At 38.7% G+C, this 23,498-nt stretch overlaps 2 protein-coding genes across 2 annotated transcripts; both read left to right on the top strand.

Annotated features, from left to right (window-relative positions):
• Positions 1 to 2,034: 2,034 nt before the first annotated feature.
• Positions 2,035 to 7,251, top strand: LOC128738039 (uncharacterized). Its single transcript, XM_053832855.1, has 7 exons — positions 2,035 to 2,097; positions 2,162 to 2,294; positions 5,725 to 5,874; positions 5,944 to 6,071; positions 6,135 to 6,329; positions 6,537 to 6,613; positions 6,690 to 7,251. Exons 1-7 carry the CDS (start codon positions 2,035 to 2,037, stop codon positions 7,249 to 7,251), a joined length of 1,308 nt encoding a protein of 435 aa, XP_053688830.1.
• A 7,603-nt stretch (positions 7,252 to 14,854) lies between these two features.
• On the top strand, positions 14,855 to 23,196 carry LOC128737156 (glycine cleavage system H protein, mitochondrial). The gene is made up of 4 exons (XM_053831727.1): positions 14,855 to 15,036; positions 22,211 to 22,290; positions 22,462 to 22,657; positions 22,721 to 23,196. The coding sequence occupies exons 1-4, from the start codon at positions 14,916 to 14,918 to the stop codon at positions 22,816 to 22,818; spliced, it is 495 nt and encodes a 164-aa protein (XP_053687702.1). The 5' UTR covers positions 14,855 to 14,915; the 3' UTR covers positions 22,819 to 23,196.
• Positions 23,197 to 23,498: the final 302 nt, after the last annotated feature.

Here is a 23,498-nt window from a genome sequence, read left to right on the forward strand (position 1 = left end):
TCGCTCATTATGACCGCGACATCGTTCTTTGCCGGAAAGATGGTTTCACCAGCACCTTCAGCTGTTCGCATAAAAATGTTCATTTTGGCCCAGTACTTCTTCATCGTCTAGCTAGTTGCTCCGACCTCCCGATCCGAGGCGCGGAACTATGAAACCATTTTGCTCTCGGCTTTCATTTTTAACTTCTACTGCACGTTACAGTCGCGCAGCACTGTCTAGTGGCCGAAGCCAGGTTTTCGTTTAACGCGGGGAAGGATGTTGTAATTGCCAGATTGACTCAATTCAACTGGTACGAAGTGGTACACCATGTTCAACTTCTTCGCTCCGGGGTGGAGCTGGCAGTACGAACACAGCAACGAACGTATGTAATTGTTTGACTGTTTTCGCCGTGGCTGCTGCATGCAAATCAACTGGAACGTGGCATGAAAAATCGCTCAATCCAGCTTTTTAATGCATATGTTATTGCTAATGCTTTCCTGAAATGCAGGCCCTCAGGAGCTAGCGCCCTTGGCGAGGGCCAGTCTGGCCAACCGCACGCTGCGGCGCTGGTTATCAGATAATATACAAGTAAATTTATAGCATTGCTAAATTTATAGCGACCCGCTCTGCGTAGCTCGAAGACTACACCAGGTGATGCTAGTGTTTTTTGCAAGTGTTAGGGATGTCATTGAAACGATGTTGTGTTTGAAAATTTGTTCGAAGTGTTACGTCTGTTAGTCTGTGGTTTAATGGTGACTGAAACCTATGAACCTGAAGCAATTCTTCAAATTACTTTGGCAATCAAAGGGTAACCTTTAGCGAATAGACTGGCGACTGATAAGGCTTTGACTCGACCTCTCGTCATACATCGAGAAGATCATAGAAGTGTTGTTGTATACGGATACTCTTCTTTTTGGGTAAAAGACATGTTCCGTACCCCTTTCAGTCCCGTACCGAGGTCACTCATATGCCATTAGATGAAAATCGCACAAAGATCATACGATCCATACCATCGTAGATTGTATTTTGCCATAACTTTGTCATATTTTGTTTTACTGGTAAGCGTTATTTTTGTATACAGCATAAACATTCGTTACTTCCGCAACACAAATAAAGCCCAAAGTTGAATAATAGACTCGGAACTACACTGAATTACCACCATCTCTTATCATTGGAATGATTTTAAAGCCGTTGAAAGATTAAAAGGAACCGTCAAAGAATAGCAGCAACCCGAGGAATGCGCCTATGCTTGCGGCAATTCTGTTTCTGATAAGAGCGAGCTGACCGCAATCAGACCGGGAGTAAAGATTTGGTTTATGTGTCTGCTGTCCTGACCTCCTGTTCGAGTTAAACTTTCGCCAACAAATATCAACGTTAAGGGGGTTCTCAGTCTAATTGGTTTATATGTTAAAAGAATTTTTTCCCTGCTTCATATGAGTAATTTTTTAGTTTATAACATTTGTCATGTAATTAACACCAGTGCAGTGGGATCGGCATGTTAGCAAAAATTAAGTTACTCATCTAATCCCCCGAGTGCTCCACCGTGAAACTACCCGGTGTTATCAGAAGTCGCAACCCTAACCATGCAGGGCTACTGACGATAAAATTTAGATACAAGCTGATTCAATTTATGAGCCGAACTTCTGTTATCAGCAGCCATTTGGGAAGCGCAGAGGGGCTACTCGCACAGAACACTCAGGGAAAGGTGTGGAAGTGCTGATAAGATTTTCACCTGTCCGCCTAGGTGCTGGGCGGTTCGACCACTTTCGATATCGGCTTCCTTCGTCGTGTTCGATTGAGTTTCGTAGTAAGAATTTGAACCTTTTTCGGGTTGGATAAGAAGCGCGGTTTCTGTGGGTGGTTAGTTACAGTTTAGTTGCGGCTAAGTATTTACGCGCTCAATAAGTGTGTTATATTTTTTTTCGCTAGATAGCTAGTTGGTAGAAAATGTGATCGGAAGTATAAAAAACAAGTTTATTTTTTTCGCGATACTTTATATTATACACAACATCCTACTATTTCCATAGCGATTTTGATTAAGTTTATTCGTTAGAAATGTCCTTTGCAAACTATAGTGTATTCAGAGCGTTTGCTATATTTGCTGGAGTGTTCGGAATAGTAAGTAGATAATAATGCATTCTGGAATGCATTTCGTGAAGTAAACTATGTTCTTCCTTAACAGTTCCAATCGCTAATATGGATCGGTTTTGCTATAACCGGAATCATCGCGTATTACTGCGATTTAAATCTATCCGGTCAGTCAGAAACACTTGGGTCGCTGCTAACGATGACATTTTTTCACCAATATTTCGAAGGTAAGATTCGATTTTGTTCACTTATACCTATGCTGAGAAACATTTTTGTAAGCTTACATGTGAAGATAATTTTGGACAAAATGATTAATGACGAAAAACTGTGCGTCATTGTTATGAGTCAAACATTCAAAAATTCAACTTCTAAAGCTGTATAGAACCAACACAAAAATAAACTAATTAATCCACTCTGCCTGTGTGCACCTTGATAATTATCAGGAAAAGTTGATAGGCTAGATTTGAAGGCAACGATAAAGTTACCGTTATATTACACACGCGACTTTTATAGTGAATCCTACGGGGTTAAAAATTATACCGTATATGAAGCTGAGCGTTCTCATTATAAAATTCAATTAATTTAGCAATACAAGATATAGTTATGTGTATTGAAAGTAAAAGTAAAAAAAATATTCAAGCTTGGATAAAAAAGGAGTTTCACACAACTTCTTGAGCGTTGCTTCAATGGCCCTCCTTTACCCACTTAGGTAACCAATAAGCATTACCAATGCCATTCAAATGCAAGACAATAAGCATTTAAGTCACCTTAAATGCTACTTAAAAACTATTTTGGCAAAATATACAGTTATTTTACTGCTAACCATCTTATAGTGCTGACAATGCTTATTTGCGGCTGATTACCGACAAGAAGAATTTGAATAGAATTTTGGAAGCTGATTTAATGCAGTTAGGCAATCAAAAAGCTAATAAACAGCGATGTGCAGTATAAAATGCCAGATATGCTAATAAGCAGCTGATTTACTGCTTGTCTTAATGCTTATTGGTTACCTGGGTAATTTTCGGTTTTCCCCTTTACGCAAGATCCCATTCTGTTTAGACATCTTTGTTTCATAATTTTCTTGTACCGTTATCTGCGTTGATTATTAAAAACTACCGTTATAAAAACTAAAATATTCAAGTTACTTGGAAGACTGTTTGAATTAGGGTGATTCATCTATTTTGGACAGTGCGTTACGCGTACACTTCTATTTGACTTTGACGTATAGGTCCAAAATAATGCCCAAAATAGACAAATCGCCCTAATAGGAAATTTGGTGTTTAAAACAAAAGAATGAAAAACTAATTTGTTATAGTCCTGGACTAAACGTATGACCATATGAATTTCGTTCAAACATCTAACCGTCGATCATTAAAAATATGAAATGTTAAATAAAAGTTAAATTGTTGTACATAAATTTACAATTGTTTGTTAAAATATGTAAATTAAAATTTGTTTTATTTCTGTCAACAGTAGTATCTGATGATGGCTGAATAAAAGACAGTAGGCCGAAACGTAATCAACTGAGTTTTGATATTTCACCGATCGTGATCAATTTGAATACATTCACATAAATTTACACTTTAATAACAGGTTCGAATTACGTTCAATCGGTTCGTAAACATTTGTATTCTATTTAATTATTTTTAATAAAGTATGGTTAAGCCAAGATCTTCGTAACTCCTAAAACATGTACAGTAGGGCCGTACAAATAAAAGAGTCTTTTTTGCTCATTTCATAAAGTTTACAATCTCTACACCCTATAATATTTTTCCAGATTGGTGAAAAAATATGCTTACCACTTCACTTGTTTCACGCTCCTTTGTTCCTGAGATATGAATTCTTGAAGCTAGTAAAAAGACAGTATAAAGCAGGCTTGCAAGAACCTCACTCATGTGCTGTATTTGAGGCGAGCATGGCAACGAAACACTTCGTTATTTTTAACCTCATAGTGAGCCTTGAAGTGTTTCAATGCGAAGCTCCCGAATCATTGGAAAACTGCACTTCATGAAATATTCCATTTGAAGAGCGCTTGAAGAGCAGTTTTACTACATATTGAGGATTGCACATTGAAAAATTTCAAAGGAATATTTGCTTTAGAAGACACTTCTTCAAATCTTCTATATTTACGCACAGTTACTTACATTCACTTTTTATGTTTCATACTAAAGCTATTTTTGAAAATCTACACAACACAAAGATTCAGGAACTTATCCATTTCAGTGAGGTGACAACAGAGACGTAATCGATTCATCTGGTTTCTGTGAATTCGGTATTCCAGGAAAGTGTTCCGGTTGGGAAGGTTTTTTTATGTTTTTGGATATGAAAATCAAATCAAATTATGAAAAGCATCAAATTTCTTGAAATTATTCCGGAAGGTAATTTTTCATTGCTTTGAAACAATGTGATTATTGGTCCTCGGAATGGCCATTCTGCAACGGGTTCCCGTAGGGATCCGCGTGGCCATGGATGTTTTTGGATAGAATACCTACAATATGGATATCAAAATTTATAAAAATACCCTAGACGGTCATTTTCCATTGTTTTGAGACATTTTAATGATTTATGAGCGTACTATTGATAATGGTTGATGGTCCCGACGAGTTAGCTTCGGGGTACGATGCTGGCCTTACAAGCCAGTCATCGTATGTTCGAATCCCGGGTTTGAGAGGCTGTTAGAGTCAAATTATTATAACACTGACGCCGTAATTACCCTGCACTCTAGCAGCTAGCTGCAAAATCTGTCGTATAAAAACAGAAGGTTCAGTGTTAAAATCGGAATGTACCAGCTAGGCTTTGCTTCTATATCTCTACATGCTCTGGTTTATAGGTCTGACCATTCTCATCTCATAAACCATTATTTGCTGATAGGAAAATGATTGCAAAAAATAAATTTGAAGGTAAATTTACAATTAATATTTGTATAAGAAAATCGTAATTTATTGATTTACATTTACATACATCGTACATTTGCGATTCCTATAAAAAAAATTAAGGGTGATAAAGCATACTTGGCATTTTGAACTATGAATATTATAAACATAAACAGTACTAGTCCATAGATCATTCTTGAAAGTTGCTAGTAAAAATTACTTATGGAGTTGCGAACATAGTAAGTATATTTGGTAAAATAACTTTGGTATCTTGCTGCCCATATTACTATGATTATATCCAAAACTGAAAATTGAAAATTGAAAATTGAAATTGAAAATTGAAAATTCAAAATTGAAAATTCAAAATTGAAAATTCAAAATTCAAAATTCAAAATTCAAAATTGAAAATTGAAAATTTAAAATTGAAAATTCAAAATTCAAAATTCAAAATTCAAAATTCAAAATTCGAAATTCAAACTTCAAATTGAAATTGAAATCAAATTTCGTGGCTCGAAAGTCGAAACAGTTTTGAAATTTAAGATTGGCTAGAACAATCTTTGTATAATTTCTAGCAGCTACTTATAACAATTGATGTGAACAACTGACGATTTATTTCTGTCTAAATATATTTTAAGTAAATCATTTATGCAACTGCAGAGTGAATTGCATGCCACTATAAATAAAAACCAGCTTAGTTGTAAACACTTCTTCATATGATTCGTCAAGTTCCGTTTTAAAAATCTATTGTAGGACTGTTTACAAGTGTAGGTACTTTCTTTTGCAGGCACGTGTACGATGACGAACATTCCTAATATAGACATGACAGCAGTGCGGGCACTTAACCTACTGTCACCCGGCGATTTTCACGCTTGGGTTTGGGTTTACCTGATCCTGCACATTTTCTGGGCCATCAGCTCTCTGACACTACTCACCAGTAAGTATACAGTAAAATTCAAAAACCAAATTAGTGCTAAAACGTGCTGACTGACACTGTCAATTTCAGATGCTCGTGAAAAATACGTCCGTTACATCAACGTATTTCTATATATTTGGATAGCTTTAACCGTCGTTATAAGCGTTCTTGACCTTGCGTTGGGAATTCAGTTCGGTGTGGACTACGATACGATCATTGTGAGTATATTTTATCTTTGTGTTTTCTCGAGAAAACTAATAAATTATCAAAAATGATTTCAGCATGCCTTGTTTCTTCGTCCGTATCCGGCTACAACCGCTGCAGACCAAACCCTCATCATGGCGGTTACTGTATCCGGCATAATGATGGTCATGGCTTTCCGCGGCTGGATATTCTGGGCCGTCAATGTAGGTCTGGCGGTCTATCTGTTTACGCAATCAATCGTTATCTACGATTACAACCAGCTGCGAAGAAAGGTACGAAGTGATAGCTTACATCGTGTTGATCAAAGTGGTATAGAGCGTTAACAGTTTCAAGTGGATCTTCGAGAGTTTTAAACAATCAATCAATCAATCAATCAATCGGTTTACATCTACGGCAGTCAAATTCGATTGACACTGATTTTAGATTGTTCGATGCGTTTCCGTAGAGGTTTACTTCTCCTTTTATATTTTGTTTTGCAGAGCGGTATGACCAACGGAGGATTCACAGAGGATAACAGTGGAGTCCGTCGGCAGCCTATTGATGCCTACGATATGGGGTGAGTCACACACCAAAACAATTTTGTGTGCTGATATCTCGAGTTCTGAAACAAGCAATACTCTTCAATCAAATAGTCAAGCCCGTCGCATCAGCCAAGAAGAGCCACGCAGACCGTACATCCCGCCCAGTAACTATCGTCGACCGTTGGAACGCATCAATGAACAACCCCGTGAAGCGATCGCCGTTGTCGAGCGACCCGCCCCGCAGCAGCCACCACAGCAGCAAGATTGGTCCAGCAATCAAAGAACATTTACTCCCCAACCGGGCCCTTCGGCAGTCCGTCCATTCGAAACCTTACAACGCCCGCAATCCTTCACCGAACCGGAAGAAGTTAGACCCGATCCCCCGAAGCCGATTCCTCCGCCGCCGCCACCTAAAAACTTTAATATGAACACAGTGGTACGGAGAGACGCAGCAGCTGCCAAAGTGGCTCAGGAGTTGAACTACAGGAATAGTATGAACATGTCCAACGGAAACACCAGCAATGGACTGCGAACGTTTGGTGCTGCACCGGCGGCGACTGGTAATGAAGCTGATCTACCGATGGCAAACTACAGTCCACCAATGCCGCGAACAAATCCGTTCGAAAATCGACCGCCACTAAGGTCCGTGTTGCGGAGCACGAGATATCAGTAGACAAACGAACGTCAATGGGGAGTTGAAAATCTGTATAAATGCAACTGACTCGTATATATTTTGATAGAAATAAAGTAATAAAATATTACAAATATTTTGTTTTGCGGTACTAACTTGAAGCTTGCTTTTTCACTCATACCCTGGCATAGGCGATAAGAAAAGGGGTACCTTAGCAATGAACGCATTCGAACTTGGTTTATATATTGTACACTTAACCCCCCATAAAGGGTCAATACCGGAGACGTAGGGTTACGTTTGCGCTGATAGCAGTGCAGATAGGAGTTCGTGATGCTGGCCGAAAGTATAGTAGAATTTGTTATAACAAATTAATACACATGTAACACGCTCGCCGAGAAATTTAAACACAGCGGTTCATCGAGGTATATGCCTCTATTGCTATTTATTAACAAAATATTAAGAACAAGAGATATAGATATTTAATACCAAATTTGTTCATTGATCTGGTTCATCCTGGTTCGCAAGCCTTATAACTGAAATGCCATCGTTCGTTAAAAACCCATAATCAATCTCAATTAACAAGAAAATGTTTTTTGGAATGTTGTTTTAAACCATCTAGGTAGTATTACGGTAAGCGCTTTGAAACTGCATTTTAAAATGAACGATTTTGTGTTATCCAAATTAATTCGGCGATGGGCTTTTAAACGTTTTAATAGCCTTTTGGGTATAGCTTGTGCTACCCGGCATGAACCAGGTTAATAAAAGTAAATCGGTCGGATGTGTGTAACAGAAAAGAGTAAACAAACCTATGCCCATAGGCATAGCAACCACAACGTCATGAAATCGGAAACTTTCAGTGCAATCAACAACAACATGAGAAACGTTATGACGTAATTCTTGATCACTTCGATGGTGGTTGCTGCAAGACATATCAGCAATGCATATAATTAACTTGTGTTTTTTTATCATTGGGGTAAAGGGAGCCATTCTAATGTTTATATACAGGGCAGGGAATCAAAAATCACGAACGCACAAGAGACAATGATATTATCCCTACTTCAAAATGTTGGGACAAAGTGTGATGAAAGTTTGTCACTATTGCATGAAAGTAAGGATAACAACAAGTTATCGTAGCTGTTTATCATGGATACAGAGGTTTCATGACAACCATGCTATTGTTTGCGGAAGAGACACACTGTTGTACGCAATACGTATTGTACGCAACCTAATCATGTCATACTTTATCGGCAGCGGGAGTGTTTGGTAGTTACCACGGTTACGTTGGTAACTTAGCAGTGGTAAGCATTGTACGTCAGCCAGTCGTTTTCTTAAGTTTTTTGCTTTTTATCCCTTTTGCTCAAGTTACTGATAAAGTATTGTCTCTAACCAGTCGACTAGCGACAAACACATGCATACTTCAATGATGTCTCAATGAAGGCTTTCGTTTATCCTACACCGGTGATCTGAAGATCTACTTGAGGATTCGCTCCAATGTCGATGCAATCCGTCTTCAACGAGAGCTTGACACCTTTATGGATTTGTGTAACTTGAACTGCATGCTTGTGAATCCTGAAAAATGCTCCATTATTTCTTTCGCCCGAATTCGTCAACCAGTGATTTTCAACTACAAGCTCGTTGGTACTGAAATCCAACGTGTCGACCAAGTGAAGGATCTCGACATTATCTTGGACAGTCAGTTATCGTTCAGACGACACATTTCCTACATTGTGGACAAAGCATCCAGAACTCTAGGATTCGTCTTCCGCATCACTAGAGGCTTCACAAATGTGTATTGTCTTAAAGCATTATACTGCTCACTCATCCGTTCGACTCTCGAATACAGTTCCGTCGTCTGTCATCTGTATTACCAAAACGGAATTGCTAGGATTGAGTCGATTCAACGCCGCTTCTTACGTTTTGCGCTCCGTCATTTACCTTGGCGAGATCCGTTCCGATTGCCGAGTTACGAGAGATGATGCCGACTTCAGGTGCGAAGGAACGTCGCAAGAGCTTTGTTTGCTGCTGATATGTTGCAGGGAAGAATCGATTGTCCTGTCATTTTGGGTACGATTAATCTGAATGTACGTTCCAGGGCATTGCGGAATGATGCAATGCTGCGACTACCATTTCAACGCACCAACTATGGAGAAAACAGTGCTATTACAGTACAGCGAGTCTTCAATAGAGTTGTCGCTGTCTTCGATTTAAATCTGTCACGTGAAACTTTCCGCCGAAACTTTTCTGAGTTTTTCTTTAACAATGACGTTTAAGAAAATCTGTGTATATTTGTAATTTTTTGACTGTGTGATTAGTAATAGTATAAGAAACCATCATTAGGACAATTGTAGTCTGTTGATGTCGAATAAATAAATAAATTGGTATATTGTATACCTGCAATACCAAAACAAGAAAGTTATTCTGATCATACCCGCGAGCCGACAATCGTTGATCCCTTTATTTTAATGTTATGATATATTCTGGTTGCTACGTATGTTTGTTCTATGGGCAGAAAATAAACAGTTTATCGCTCTTCGTTTTTGACGTTTATTTCTCGGTATGAACAATGATATTTTGATTCCTTGATACAGGGAGACCTCAATATAAGCCAATTTATAACTTCAAAAAGTTGTCTTATGTACATCGAAACATGATTTAAAAAAAATGTATTAGCAGTCGCCGAAACTCCATCCAATACAAACGAACATTTTGCTTGCGTTGGACCGAATCCGGGTGACAAACTATTACTGTGAGCAGCCGATTTGGAGACAAAACGATAAATGAAAAATACGTTATCTTATGACAGACAGACAGACAGACAGACAGACAGACAGACAGACAGACAGACAGACAGACAGACAGACAGACAGACAGACAGACAGACAGACAGACAGACAGACAGACAGACAGACAGACAGACAGACAGACAGACAGACAGACAGACAGACAGACAGACAGACAGACAGACAGACAGACAGACAGACAGACAGACAGACAGACAGACAGACAGACAGACAGACAGACAGACAGACAGACAGACAGACAGACAGACAGACAGACAGACAGACAGACAGACAGACAGACAGACAGACAGACAGACAGACAGACAGACAGACAGACAGACAGACAGACAGACAGACAGACAGACAGACAGACAGACAGACAGACAGACAGACAGACAGACAGACAGACAGACAGACAGACAGACAGACAGACAGACAGACAGACAGACAGACAGACAGACAGACAGACAGACAGACAGACAGACAGACAGACAGACAGACAGACAGACAGACAGACAGACAGACAGACAGACAGACAGACAGACAGACAGACAGACAGACAGACAGACAGACAGACAGACAGACAGACAGACAGACAGACAGACAGACAGACAGACAGACAGACAGACAGACAGACAGACAGACAGACAGACAGACAGACAGACAGACAGACAGACAGACAGACAGACAGACAGACAGACAGACAGACAGACAGACAGACAGACAGACAGACAGACAGACAGACAGACAGACAGACAGACAGACAGACAGACAGACAGACAGACAGACAGACAGACAGACAGACAGACAGACAGACAGACAGACAGACAGACAGACAGACAGACAGACAGACAGACAGACAGACAGACAGACAGACAGACAGACAGACAGACAGACAGACAGACAGACAGACAGACAGACAGACAGACAGACAGACAGACAGACAGACAGACAGACAGACAGACAGACAGACAGACAGACAGACAGACAGACAGACAGACAGACAGACAGACAGACAGACAGACAGACAGACAGACAGACAGACAGACAGACAGACAGACAGACAGACAGACAGACAGACAGACAGACAGACAGACAGACAGACAGACAGACAGACAGACAGACAGACAGACAGACAGACAGACAGACAGACAGACAGACAGACAGACAGACAGACAGACAGACAGACAGACAGACAGACAGACAGACAGACAGACAGACAGACAGACAGACAGACAGACAGACAGACAGACAGACAGACAGACAGACAGACAGACAGACAGACAGACAGACAGACAGACAGACAGACAGACAGACAGACAGACAGACAGACAGACAGACAGACAGACAGACAGACAGACAGACAGACAGACAGACAGACAGACAGACAGACAGACAGACAGACAGACAGACAGACAGACAGACAGACAGACAGACAGACAGACAGACAGACAGACAGACAGACAGACAGACAGACAGACAGACAGACAGACAGACAGACAGACAGACAGACAGACAGACAGACAGACAGACAGACAGACAGACAGACAGACAGACAGACAGACAGACAGACAGACAGACAGACAGACAGACAGACAGACAGACAGACAGACAGACAGACAGACAGACAGACAGACAGACAGACAGACAGACAGACAGACAGACAGACAGACAGACAGACAGACAGACAGACAGACAGACAGACAGACAGACAGACAGACAGACAGACAGACAGACAGACAGACAGACAGACAGACAGACAGACAGACAGACAGACAGACAGACAGACAGACAGACAGACAGACAGACAGACAGACAGACAGACAGACAGACAGACAGACAGACAGACAGACAGACAGACAGACAGACAGACAGACAGACAGACAGACAGACAGACAGACAGACAGACAGACAGACAGACAGACAGACAGACAGACAGACAGACAGACAGACAGACAGACAGACAGACAGACAGACAGACAGACAGACAGACAGACAGACAGACAGACAGACAGACAGACAGACAGACAGACAGACAGACAGACAGACAGACAGACAGACAGACAGACAGACAGACAGACAGACAGACAGACAGACAGACAGACAGACAGACAGACAGACAGACAGACAGACAGACAGACAGACAGACAGACAGACAGACAGACAGACAGACAGACAGACAGACAGACAGACAGACAGACAGACAGACAGACAGACAGACAGACAGACAGACAGACAGACAGACAGACAGACAGACAGACAGACAGACAGACAGACAGACAGACAGACAGACAGACAGACAGACAGACAGACAGACAGACAGACAGACAGACAGACAGACAGACAGACAGACAGACAGACAGACAGACAGACAGACAGACAGACAGACAGACAGACAGACAGACAGACAGACAGACAGACAGACAGACAGACAGACAGACAGACAGACAGACAGACAGACAGACAGACAGACAGACAGACAGACAGACAGACAGACAGACAGACAGACAGACAGACAGACAGACAGACAGACAGACAGACAGACAGACAGACAGACAGACAGACAGACAGACAGACAGACAGACAGACAGACAGACAGACAGACAGACAGACAGACAGACAGACAGACAGACAGACAGACAGACAGACAGACAGACAGACAGACAGACAGACAGACAGACAGACAGACAGACAGACAGACAGACAGACAGACAGACAGACAGACAGACAGACAGACAGACAGACAGACAGACAGACAGACAGACAGACAGACAGACAGACAGACAGACAGACAGACAGACAGACAGACAGACAGACAGACAGACAGACAGACAGACAGACAGACAGACAGACAGACAGACAGACAGACAGACAGACAGACAGACAGACAGACAGACAGACAGACAGACAGACAGACAGACAGACAGACAGACAGACAGACAGACAGACAGACAGACAGACAGACAGACAAACAGACAGACAGACAGACAGAGTATGCAGAAGCTGTTCGGGATCGATGTTGTCGTCGACGATGCGTTGAAACTCGATCCAGTTGGCACGATGGTAGTTTCATCGGGGCCGACTGTCCACCGTATTGGTAGAGGCAGTTAGCTTCAGCATCACCGGGTAGTGACGGTCGTGGATAGTGACCACACTGTTTAGAAATACTTTATTTTATAATGTATACTATACATTATTGTACTCTACGAGACGTGGGCGAGCGTATTCCAACTTTATGAATTGTTTGCCTGAGCTCAGTCTTAATACATCTTAGTTCGCATTACTCTCAGACTTTTCCTTTGTCTGACTTTGGTCTAGACACATGGAAAAAGCAGGTACCTATTACTCTTGAAGATACAATTATGCCCACTTAATTGTGGAATGTTATACTCTTGTCGTCCAATTAAATAAAATAGGTTTGTAAAATTAATAAATCTACCTGAGCCTCGGATAGATTTCTCGTTTTCCACCAATCCACTATAGTCCGAAAATTGTGATTTTCGACAAAAATTATTTTTTATAAATATAAGAAGTTATATTTAGCGTTATTTGGGTAAATATGACGCTCCCGATATGAATATTTGCTTTGCAAAAATATCTTTCTCTCGGGGATTCCATTTTCTCTTCAAAATTCTCTCCAGATACTAAGTAAATTTAGTAACATAGATAATCAGATTTGTAGATAGAGTATTTAAAATATTAAACGCTGGCTAAAAATATGACTATTTTAAAATTAGTATGTAGTTCTCGAAAAACTTCAAATTAAAGCAAACATTTAAATCGTGTTTCGATACAGTAGGATTTGGAATGCGTGTCGCCTATGTTGCCAAAATCGAAACCCATTTGGTGTTTGGTGTGAAAAAAATGAATGTAAATGCTTTAGAAATTGACTAAATATCATTAATCAACGATTGCAAACATTTTATGTTTAAAAAGTCCGCCAAGAGCTATCCGCCCGGTGCAAAAAAAATATTGACAAACGGCAAAAATAAATATTATTGTTCGAAACCATATAACTTTTTTTCATGAACATACTTAGGGCAACATTTTTTCGTCATTTAAAGGATGTATGCGGAAACTGATTGATATTTAAGCATATTTTTGGAAGTGAAATATCTTCTGTTGCCAAAAACGAATACTTTTGTTGCCTAAATCGAGGCATGCCAAAATCGAACTACGCCAAATTCGAAATCCAACTGTATAACACACTTAGAGCTTTCAGGCGCACTGTAAGAAACTGCTACGACAAGAGGCAATAAGAGTTGTTTTTTTTTATTAAAGTTTATGAGAATAATTTCATTTTTATTATAATAAGTAGCCTATGGCGCACCGTATTGATTTTAAATTTGTTTATATTTCATATTTTAATACGCTAACGCTAAGATATTAGTTTTAATATACAACAATAATGTTTACATTCGCGATAAATATTTATTTTTACTTTTTTTAAAATGACCTATTTTTCAATCTTATGAAATGTGAAATTTTATTATCGGCTATTTTGGCAGCTACTTTATAAGGAATTCTTCTTACATGCAACCTCTGTAATTATAAAAACCATAGTGAAGCAAAGAGATCCAATCTAGAAATATGGTATTTAACTGAATTTAACTTAACACCCTGTTTGAGTAGCCAAGGTGGCAAGTGCCGACAAAATCGAATTTAGCTTCTCGCCCACCGCTAAAAACGCAACCGAGAATACAAAGCAGAAAAACTACAGTAACTGTTCTAAGTGAAATATAACAACATCAAACCGTTATCAAAACATTGATAACGTTTACTCCCATTCCCATCTCACACAGCCTGCGTCGTGCTCACTCATCATTCGGCGCGCTGTTGGCCGATCAGTAGGAAAAAACAACTCGCCGCATTCAGTTCATCTCTTTCGGAGCTCTTCAGTTATAGGTACCAGCGACAGATAGCAAAATGGTGTTATGTCACATTCGTGCGACTTTGCAACTTGGCCAATTAATTTGTTCTACCGCTCGTGCACAATGTGGATACCAGAGCAGTAGGTTTCTTGGCACCAGCAGTTTGCTATTAAAAGGTAAATTTCTTTTCTGCAAAAAATAAACAATACAGCGCCGGTAATGAATAGTGTATAAAAGTGTGGTTATGAATACGAAGGAATATGATATCAAAACAAATCAAATGACTATCTGACGTTTGCTGGCAAATGGATAACGCTTGTGGATAGAATGTGGCGTTACAGCGTGTTAGCGATTCAAAAAAATCGTTCGTTCGTTGCGCGCGAGAGCAGCACGTGTTCTGCTAGAAATTCTGTTTCTAGTTTAACGCGGACATGTGCTCAACTTTTTTTATTGACCCTAAGGTTTCTATGTGGATAACAAATGTTGTTTTCAACAAAGTGGTATAAGTGAGTCATAAACGCAACAACGGAGGTGCTTCCTATTTTTAACCGGTTGAATTGTGTATTTCTTGTTTTCTTGCTTGTGGAATATTATGGTTTTTGATAATTCGTATACACTCCAGACTTTTTTTACACGGCTTGTTTGTACGATTTTTGAATTAACGCAGTTTTGTTACACCATTTTTCGAATTAACGCGATACTTTAAACGGTGTACATCAAAGACGTAGTGTACATCTCACGATTGAATTGAATAAAATAATTTGTTATTGCAACTTTAGTTGGGTTTACAATTGAACTTTTAAATTGGGTCTATTGGGTCTATTTTATCTATAATATATACACCTTTATTCTTGTATACGGCCGTATCCTGCATTCGTACGAAGAGTTTGTTTCGAACGAATTGGGAAGCACTATTCTCATATTCGAATGAGCAAACGGAAGGGGCGTTCGAACGTTCGAATTGACTCGAACGAAAACAAGTACACGAATCGGCTGAACTTCCGAACGAATGTCATTCGAACTAAAACAAAAATAAGGGTGATATTCATTGCAGGATTACGTACCTTCATTCGTATCTATTTTGGCTGCTGTGTTTAGAGTCTAAATAAGTCGATTAATCGTTTTACTAATTTTTACGTGTCCACTGATCAGAAAATATGAACTTTCATTTAATACTTGTCTGGGCTTGGAACGTTATATGGGCAATTTTCAAAATTATCATACAAGCTAATGGACTTGACAACGAAAATAATTTTTGAGAATTCGAAATATTCTTAGGGGGATTGATCAATAAAAAGTCTGGTATGACCTAACTTTAATAGGCTTATACAAAAAGTGGGAAATTACTTTTAGCGAAAATATTTTTCAGGCCGAATTAAGAATAAACTAAAGCTAAAGATTCTTCCTTTGACCTTAGCTTAGGTAAACTGCCCGTAGTTGCACTCCGTAATTGGCCGAATCAGTAAGATTGTATAAAGAACCAATTGAATGGTGCTTGGAAGTAGTATGACAATCTCACCCGAGCAGACGCGAAGGGCAAAATAATATAAAAAAATTCAAACTGTGTTATGGAAATCGAATAACACAAATCAAAATTTGGTCTTCTTTTGGCTGACATAATTGGTAAAAGAACAACAAATAATATTAAAATTTTGCTCCTATAAGGCCAAAAACATAAATGCTTGTGTTATTTGAACAATAAAACAATAACATGACTATACTCAGTGTTTAGAATAACATATTTTAGCATTATTAAAGTATTGAATATCGGATGCAGTAGAATATGAGATATTAAAAAATCATTTTATAAAATATATCGAATGTCATAATAAGATATGATAACAATATCATGTCGGCAGCGGAAATGCACAGTGGGGTTTTTTTTGCAAAAAACTCTTTGATCACAATATCTTCAAATGCCACTGGGCTACATTAAATATTTTGATATCAAAAGAAAGGTTTTTTGACGTAGGACTACGTCTTACGGCAAGTTTTGAGATAGGGTGTCATTCCAAAAAATCGAAAAATGCGTGCGTCACGGAAAATGAAAGGTTTTGAGTGCTAATAGCTCAGCGGTTTTCCGATCGATGTTCAATATTCTTATACCAATCGATTGGAAAATCTTCTAAGAATTGGCCCAAATGAAGGAAAGTATGGATTCTTGATGTTGGACTATTGAAAAATTGAAAATAATGAACCTATGTTTTACCAGAATTCTCGCTTCGTGATTGGTTGGAAGATTCTTTACGATGATCTAAACCTATACCAATTTGATATCTGTGTTTGGGAAGTAAGCCAAAACAAGTGACAAAGTTTCCTCATTTCAACAAGAATTCTTAACACCGCGGTTCAACCTAGACCATTTTGATGTCCTTGTATGGGAAGTACGCCAGAGAGAGTAACAAAGCCCTCTCGTGCCAACAGATTTCTTACGAACGCGATTAAACCTAGTCCAATTTGATGTCTGTGTTAGAGAAGTGTGCCAGAAAAAATGACACAAGTTCATTGTCCCAACAAATCGCAAATTCTTTACTGCGAGACGATTAAACCTCGGCGAATTTGATATCTGTGTTGGAAAAATGTGCTACAGCTGTAGTGTTCGGTTATAATACGACTCTGTATGAATACGCATGCTTGCCGTTTCATTAGAAGTGTAGTGAAAAGATGTGCTGTTGATAAAATAGGATTGAATTGGTAAAATCCCTTCAACGTGGGGAACCATAGGTGATAAAAACAATCTTTAATTTCAGTACACAATCTTTTGAGAATTGAATTGAAGAATTGAATTGAAAATTGAATGTTGCATCTAGCATGTATAGATGAAGAATCGAATGATTACAAGCATGAATACATGCTACTATCACTACAAAGAGAATTACGTAGTCCTGCGTTACCTATATATGCGGTCGTGTCTTGTACACAGCCCCTCTGATTTTTTGGGAATTCCAATGGTGTTGTCCTTGTTTACGGCACACGTTTGTTCCTAGCAGTTTTGGCCAAATGAAGGGGGTCTTAGTCTACTCTTTTAGGAGAACATAGATGTATTGATAAAGAACTCTGCCATCCGATGGGACGAAACCGAACTTTTTTCACCCCAAGAAATCTAACTTTAGGTAGATTCCGATAGCAGGGTATTTGATTGCGGCAAAATTAGTCATTTTACCCTATAATTTTCTCTACTAACTTTGCCAAATCATAGTAGTATGATCTTTATTTAATCAAAACTACAAGAAACACCAAACACCAAACTGTTGGAATGCACATGAAAATAGCTTTTTTTTATGGAAAAAGATTTAATTTATCCCTGCGGAATCTAAAGATTTTCACTTTTATTGATCATCAAGGAACAAAAAACAACCATGTGTCGTAAACAAATACAATGGCATAGGATTTCTCTTCAAGATAGCTTTATTTATAGCGGAAAATTTCCATTTTAGCCCAACGGAATCGTGAGATATGGACTAATATGTTATTTCAAGTCAAGAAAAGTAGGGTGAAACGCTCTTCTTTTGGCAAAAACTGCTGGAAACAGATCGGTGCCGCAAACATGCATCACACCATCGGAATCCTTATATAAACATCTTTTCTTTGCCACTAAACTGCCCAGTCGCATTTTAAGATATAGAGATAAAGGACTTTTTTTCGAAAAATTCCCCACTGTGCAATGTTTGGTAGTTACCAAGGTAACGTTGGTAACTTACCACTGGTGAGCATTGTACGCTAGACTTCGGATCAAAACAAGCTAGTCTTTTTCTTTAATTTTTTGCGGTTTTTCCCTTTTGTCCAAGTTACTGATAAAGTACATATTGTCAATGCAGAAATGAGTCGTTATTGATTCCGTAAATTTCAAAAGCAGTTATTTTGTATGAAACAAAAATTTTGTTCATGAAAATATATTCTCTGTGTTCAGACTGGCAAGAAGAATGCAATGAATACATTTTTAAAAACACAAACCCTGTTTGTTGGTTTATAAACTACTTTCGAACGGACTTCCCTACGAAAATTCCCTAAATTTTCCTGGATAGTGATAAACTACAGCACTTTTAATTTTTTATAATGGCAGTTTATAAAAGAAAGTAAAGAAACAAAGGTGTTAATAGTGTCTCCAGGGTGTAACAAGACGTGAAGGGAAAAGAGCAAAACATTAAGTAAGGAAGGTGTATTGAAGCAACGATTATTAAGTGTGTGTACCGTTTCTCTTTAACCAAGCATTCTTCTACCGTTCCCTTTGTCGATTGTAAAAAACGGCCATTATACGAAAACTATATTAATGTTAGATCTAATTACAAAGATCAAGACGAAAGCACGAGGTTAGTCTGTTCCAAATCTATTGTTCTACGATGCTTGGCTTAGGAGCTGTAAATTTTTAAAATAAACGATGACAGAGAAAATCAAAAAAAAAAATACTTGGAGTTTTCTTGGAAAATAAGAGATCCCGATGTTTAAATATTGTTTTCGATAAGGTGAAGCAACGATAGTATCGAACAGCGTTGGTTCAAAAGTGAAAGATGGCATTTTGAAAGTCCTTTCTGATTGTTTTACTTCTCTCATACACTGTTTCGCCCTTACCTATGCCTGAGTAAAAAATTACTTGAAACACTGGGACCCTTCGGCCAAAAGTTTTATCGTATAGAAAAATGTCCACATGATTTACATACACGGAAACCCCTAGCTTCGTTCGATGTCCTTTGTAACCATAGTATAGTACCTTTTTTACGATTTATTTATTTTATTTACTTGTTCTCAATGCGCATTTAATAATGATTGCATGGCAAATATACATGTAAGGGCACATAGAAACAATTTTTAAAATTTTCCGAGTTCAAGAATGAGGACAATTCAGTGCATCGCAGCGCGAGAAACATGATGCCTATTCTAACTATGTCTCTTTATTAGACTGTTGTTTTCACAATCTCTTTATGGATTTGCAAAAGTGATTTTCCTTCCAAACCCATCTTGACTGTTGTTTTTGTCTCTTGTGCGTTCGTTATTTTTGATTACCTGGTAGTTATAGGGGTAACGTTGGTAACTTACCAGTGGTAAGCATTGTACGCCATACTTCGGATCAAAGCAAGCTAGTCTTTTTCTTAAGTTTTTTGTGGGTTTTCCATTTTTTTCAAGTTACAGATAAAGTGTTGTCCAAGGTTAGTCAAGAGAGGTTTTCTGATGTTCAAATATGTTTATCATCCCCATTGGGTTACCCTTGACGATCACCGACATTTTCAAAGCGAAAACTGTTGAATGGGTATAAACAACGTCGATGGTTGCTAACCAATCGCTCCGCGAACTTCTGTTCTACAAACTGTGATAACTAGATCACCTATTTTAACTGACCTTGGTATTATCTTTAAGGAGGAATGAGTCCTTATTGATTCTGTAAATTTCAAAAGCAGTTTATCAAAAGCAGAACAGAATTTCAAAATTCTGTTCATAAAAATATATTCTCTGTGTTCCGATTGGCAAGAAGAATGCAATGAATACATTTTTAAAAACAGAAACCCTGTTTTTGGCCCAAAAACTACTTCCAGATGGGTTTTCCTAAGAAAATTCCCAAAATTTTCCTCGATAGTGATGAACTCCATCACTTTTAATTTTTATAACAGCAGTTTTTTACAATCGACTGTAAATAAAAGAAAGTAATGAAACAAAGGTGTTAATAGTGTCTCCAGGGCGTGACAAGACGTGAAGCGGAAAGAGCAGAAAATTTGGTAATGGAGGTTCATTGAAGCAACGCTCATTAAATATGTGTACCGTTCTTGTTTACCCAAGCTTTCTTCCACCGTTCCCTCTGTCGATTGTTAAAAACGGCCATTAAAAAAAATAATTAAATGTCAGACCTCATTACAAAGATCAAGACGAAAGCACGAGCTTGGTCAATTCCAAAACATTTGTTCTACGATGCTTGGTTTAACAGCTATAATTTTTTTAAATAAACGATGTCCAATAAAATCGGGAAATTTTCTTTTGAGTTTTCTTGGAAAATAAGAGACCCCAATTTTTAAATATTGTTTGCCTATAGAAAATTTTGTCCTATAGAAATAGCTTTGTTTGATATCCTTTGTGACCGTGGCATAGTACCTTTTTTACAATTTATTTCATTATTTGCCTGTTCTCAATGTTCTTCGAAACAAGAATAGTGCAGATGAACAAAAACAAAACGTTGCTTACCGGATGTAATCACGCTTGAAATAAATGGCAGATAGTGTCCTGTCTACCAGCAAAAGATTCTACACAATTATTGGTAAATATTCGTATGACATGACATGACACGCATGCTCGAATCACGCCTGGAAGATGCTGTTAGAGTCAATAGTATTGTGGCTTTAATCCGCGCATAGATGTCATTTACTGATCACATGGCAAAAAATCATGTAAAGGCACATAGAAACAATTTTTAAAACTTCGCGAGTTCAGAAATAAGCACAATTCAGCGCATCTCAGTGCGAGAAATGTGATTCGTAAACCTATTTTAACTGTGTCTCTTTATTAGACTGTTGTTTTCACTATCTTCACAATTTTTTCATGAATTTGCAAAAGTGATTACTTCCAAACACATCTTGACTATTTAGTGAAAGAAATTACCATGTCGATGTTGTGGCACCGTTTATTTTTGACCTAACTACGCTACTTACCGTACATAAATTGCACGCTCTTGCATCATCTATTTAACTAAATACCAGATGAGCCAGATGAGTCAACAACATGCAAAATATTTTTTGGTAAATTTGAAATTGTGAATTTCGAGACAAGCTATTGCTTCTGGTACAATTCACGCTTGTTCTTATTTATACGTTATTTGCTCGTTATGTTCCTCAAATCCTGGTTCCGTTAATTTATTTACATAATCTCCTGTAGAGTTAACGATTTCGCGGCAAGATACTGTTCTCTGATTGAGAGGTGCTGCTTGCGACCCGACGACTTAATTGTCAAGATAACCTTTTCGGTACTTAAAACGTTGAACCGTAAGCATATTTAAAATATTAATAAATAAGCTCTGTTCGGTGTTAGGGAAAAAAAGCCATAACGCTCCTGCCTATACCATCTGCCAGATGGCATCTGGACTCGTACGCATAACTTGGTCGCAGCCTCGCTGGGTGGGTTGCGGAAAGGGTTGCCACGGAACGTTTCCTTCCGAAGTCAACCAGACTAGTTGAAAAAAAGGCTTCCCCATCTTTCAACCGAGCAAGGATGTGCCCACTTCAAGCGTTATCACTACCTACTTGTGAGCTGTTTTATACTTTCTAGAGCACAAGCACAATTATCGCGTGGCAATGACATTGGGAAATGAATTGAATCAGACGTGGAGCATGAGTTCGGAAAATAAAATATGTTTTCTGTTTTCACTTTCAGAGAGGTTGTACACTGATAAACACGAGTGGGTTTCAGTGGACGGTGAGGTCGGAACCGTTGGAATTTCGAACTTTGCCCAGGTAGGTGATTTGTGAATTGAGCGTAACGTTCAGGATCACTGCAAGCAAAAATAATAATGTATGAATTGCAATGATGAAATGTTCCTCATAAACGATTATACTGCAATTCTTCCATTCTTTTTGGCCACTATCGAAACATATTTTTCTTCAAATCTTCTTTATGGAAAATAGGAAGCCCTTGGCGATGTGGTCTTTGTACAGCTTCCCGATGTTGGAACCAAACTGTCCAAGAAAGACGAATGCGGAGCGCTAGAAAGTGTAAAGGCAGCTAGTGAGGTGTATTCGCCCGTTTCCGGAGAGGTAACAGAGAAAAACGGAGCCGTTGAGGAGACGCCAGGGCTAGTAAATTCATCGTGTTACGAAAAAGGTATAACAAAAATTTAAACTACTGTTAATATTCAACTAATGCGAAACTTGATATTTCCGTTAGGGTGGTTATTTAGGCTGAAATTAACGAAACCAGATGAGTTGTCACAGCTGATGAATGAAAAGCAGTATACTGAGTTCCTGAAATCCGATGCTCATTAATGCATTTCTCTGAGCGGTAAGAATGGTGCAGATTCTACAAAAAATCCCGATCACTAAGTTGGCAGCTTACCTGTATCGTAGCCATTTCGTGAATAGTTGCTAAGTCAGATAAGTCTCATGTAAATCGAATGTTTGTAATTTATAAAGTAAATATGTTTTAAACCAATATTGGTATTTATTTGCCACTAATTGTCGTTGTGGACCATTATCGTCACAGGAGTTAAGACGGTTGCCTATTTGACCTAAGATAGAAAGTAGGGTAACACGTTTGCTGCTTACATAAGCCGCCCAGCTAATTTAGGCTTTAGTTATGCAACTTTCCACACCAAATAGCGTTTTGCTAAACGGCTGCTTATCACTACATAAGTAAATAAGACGTCAGCGTAGAAACAATCGCAATGAAAACTATTGAATTTCAACCTTTTCGTACCCACATACATACTGTGTTTAAACTACTGTTCAATTGTAGATCATTTTTGTAAAAATATCACATAATAATTTATCTGTAGAAAGAACAGTTGGCCAACCTGTGCAATCATTGGCAAGCGATATAAGTGTGCGGCTATTTGCGGAGTATCCTAATAGGATTTTTTGAAATCAACACAATGAACATTGGCTTGTACAGGCAAAAACAAAAAATAAGGCTAAGAGATCGAAGCATAGTATAGTATTTTAAAATC

This window comes from Sabethes cyaneus, chromosome 2 (assembly GCF_943734655.1).
Source record: "Sabethes cyaneus chromosome 2, idSabCyanKW18_F2, whole genome shotgun sequence".
In the NCBI taxonomy this organism is placed as follows: Eukaryota; Metazoa; Arthropoda; class Insecta; order Diptera; family Culicidae; genus Sabethes; species Sabethes cyaneus.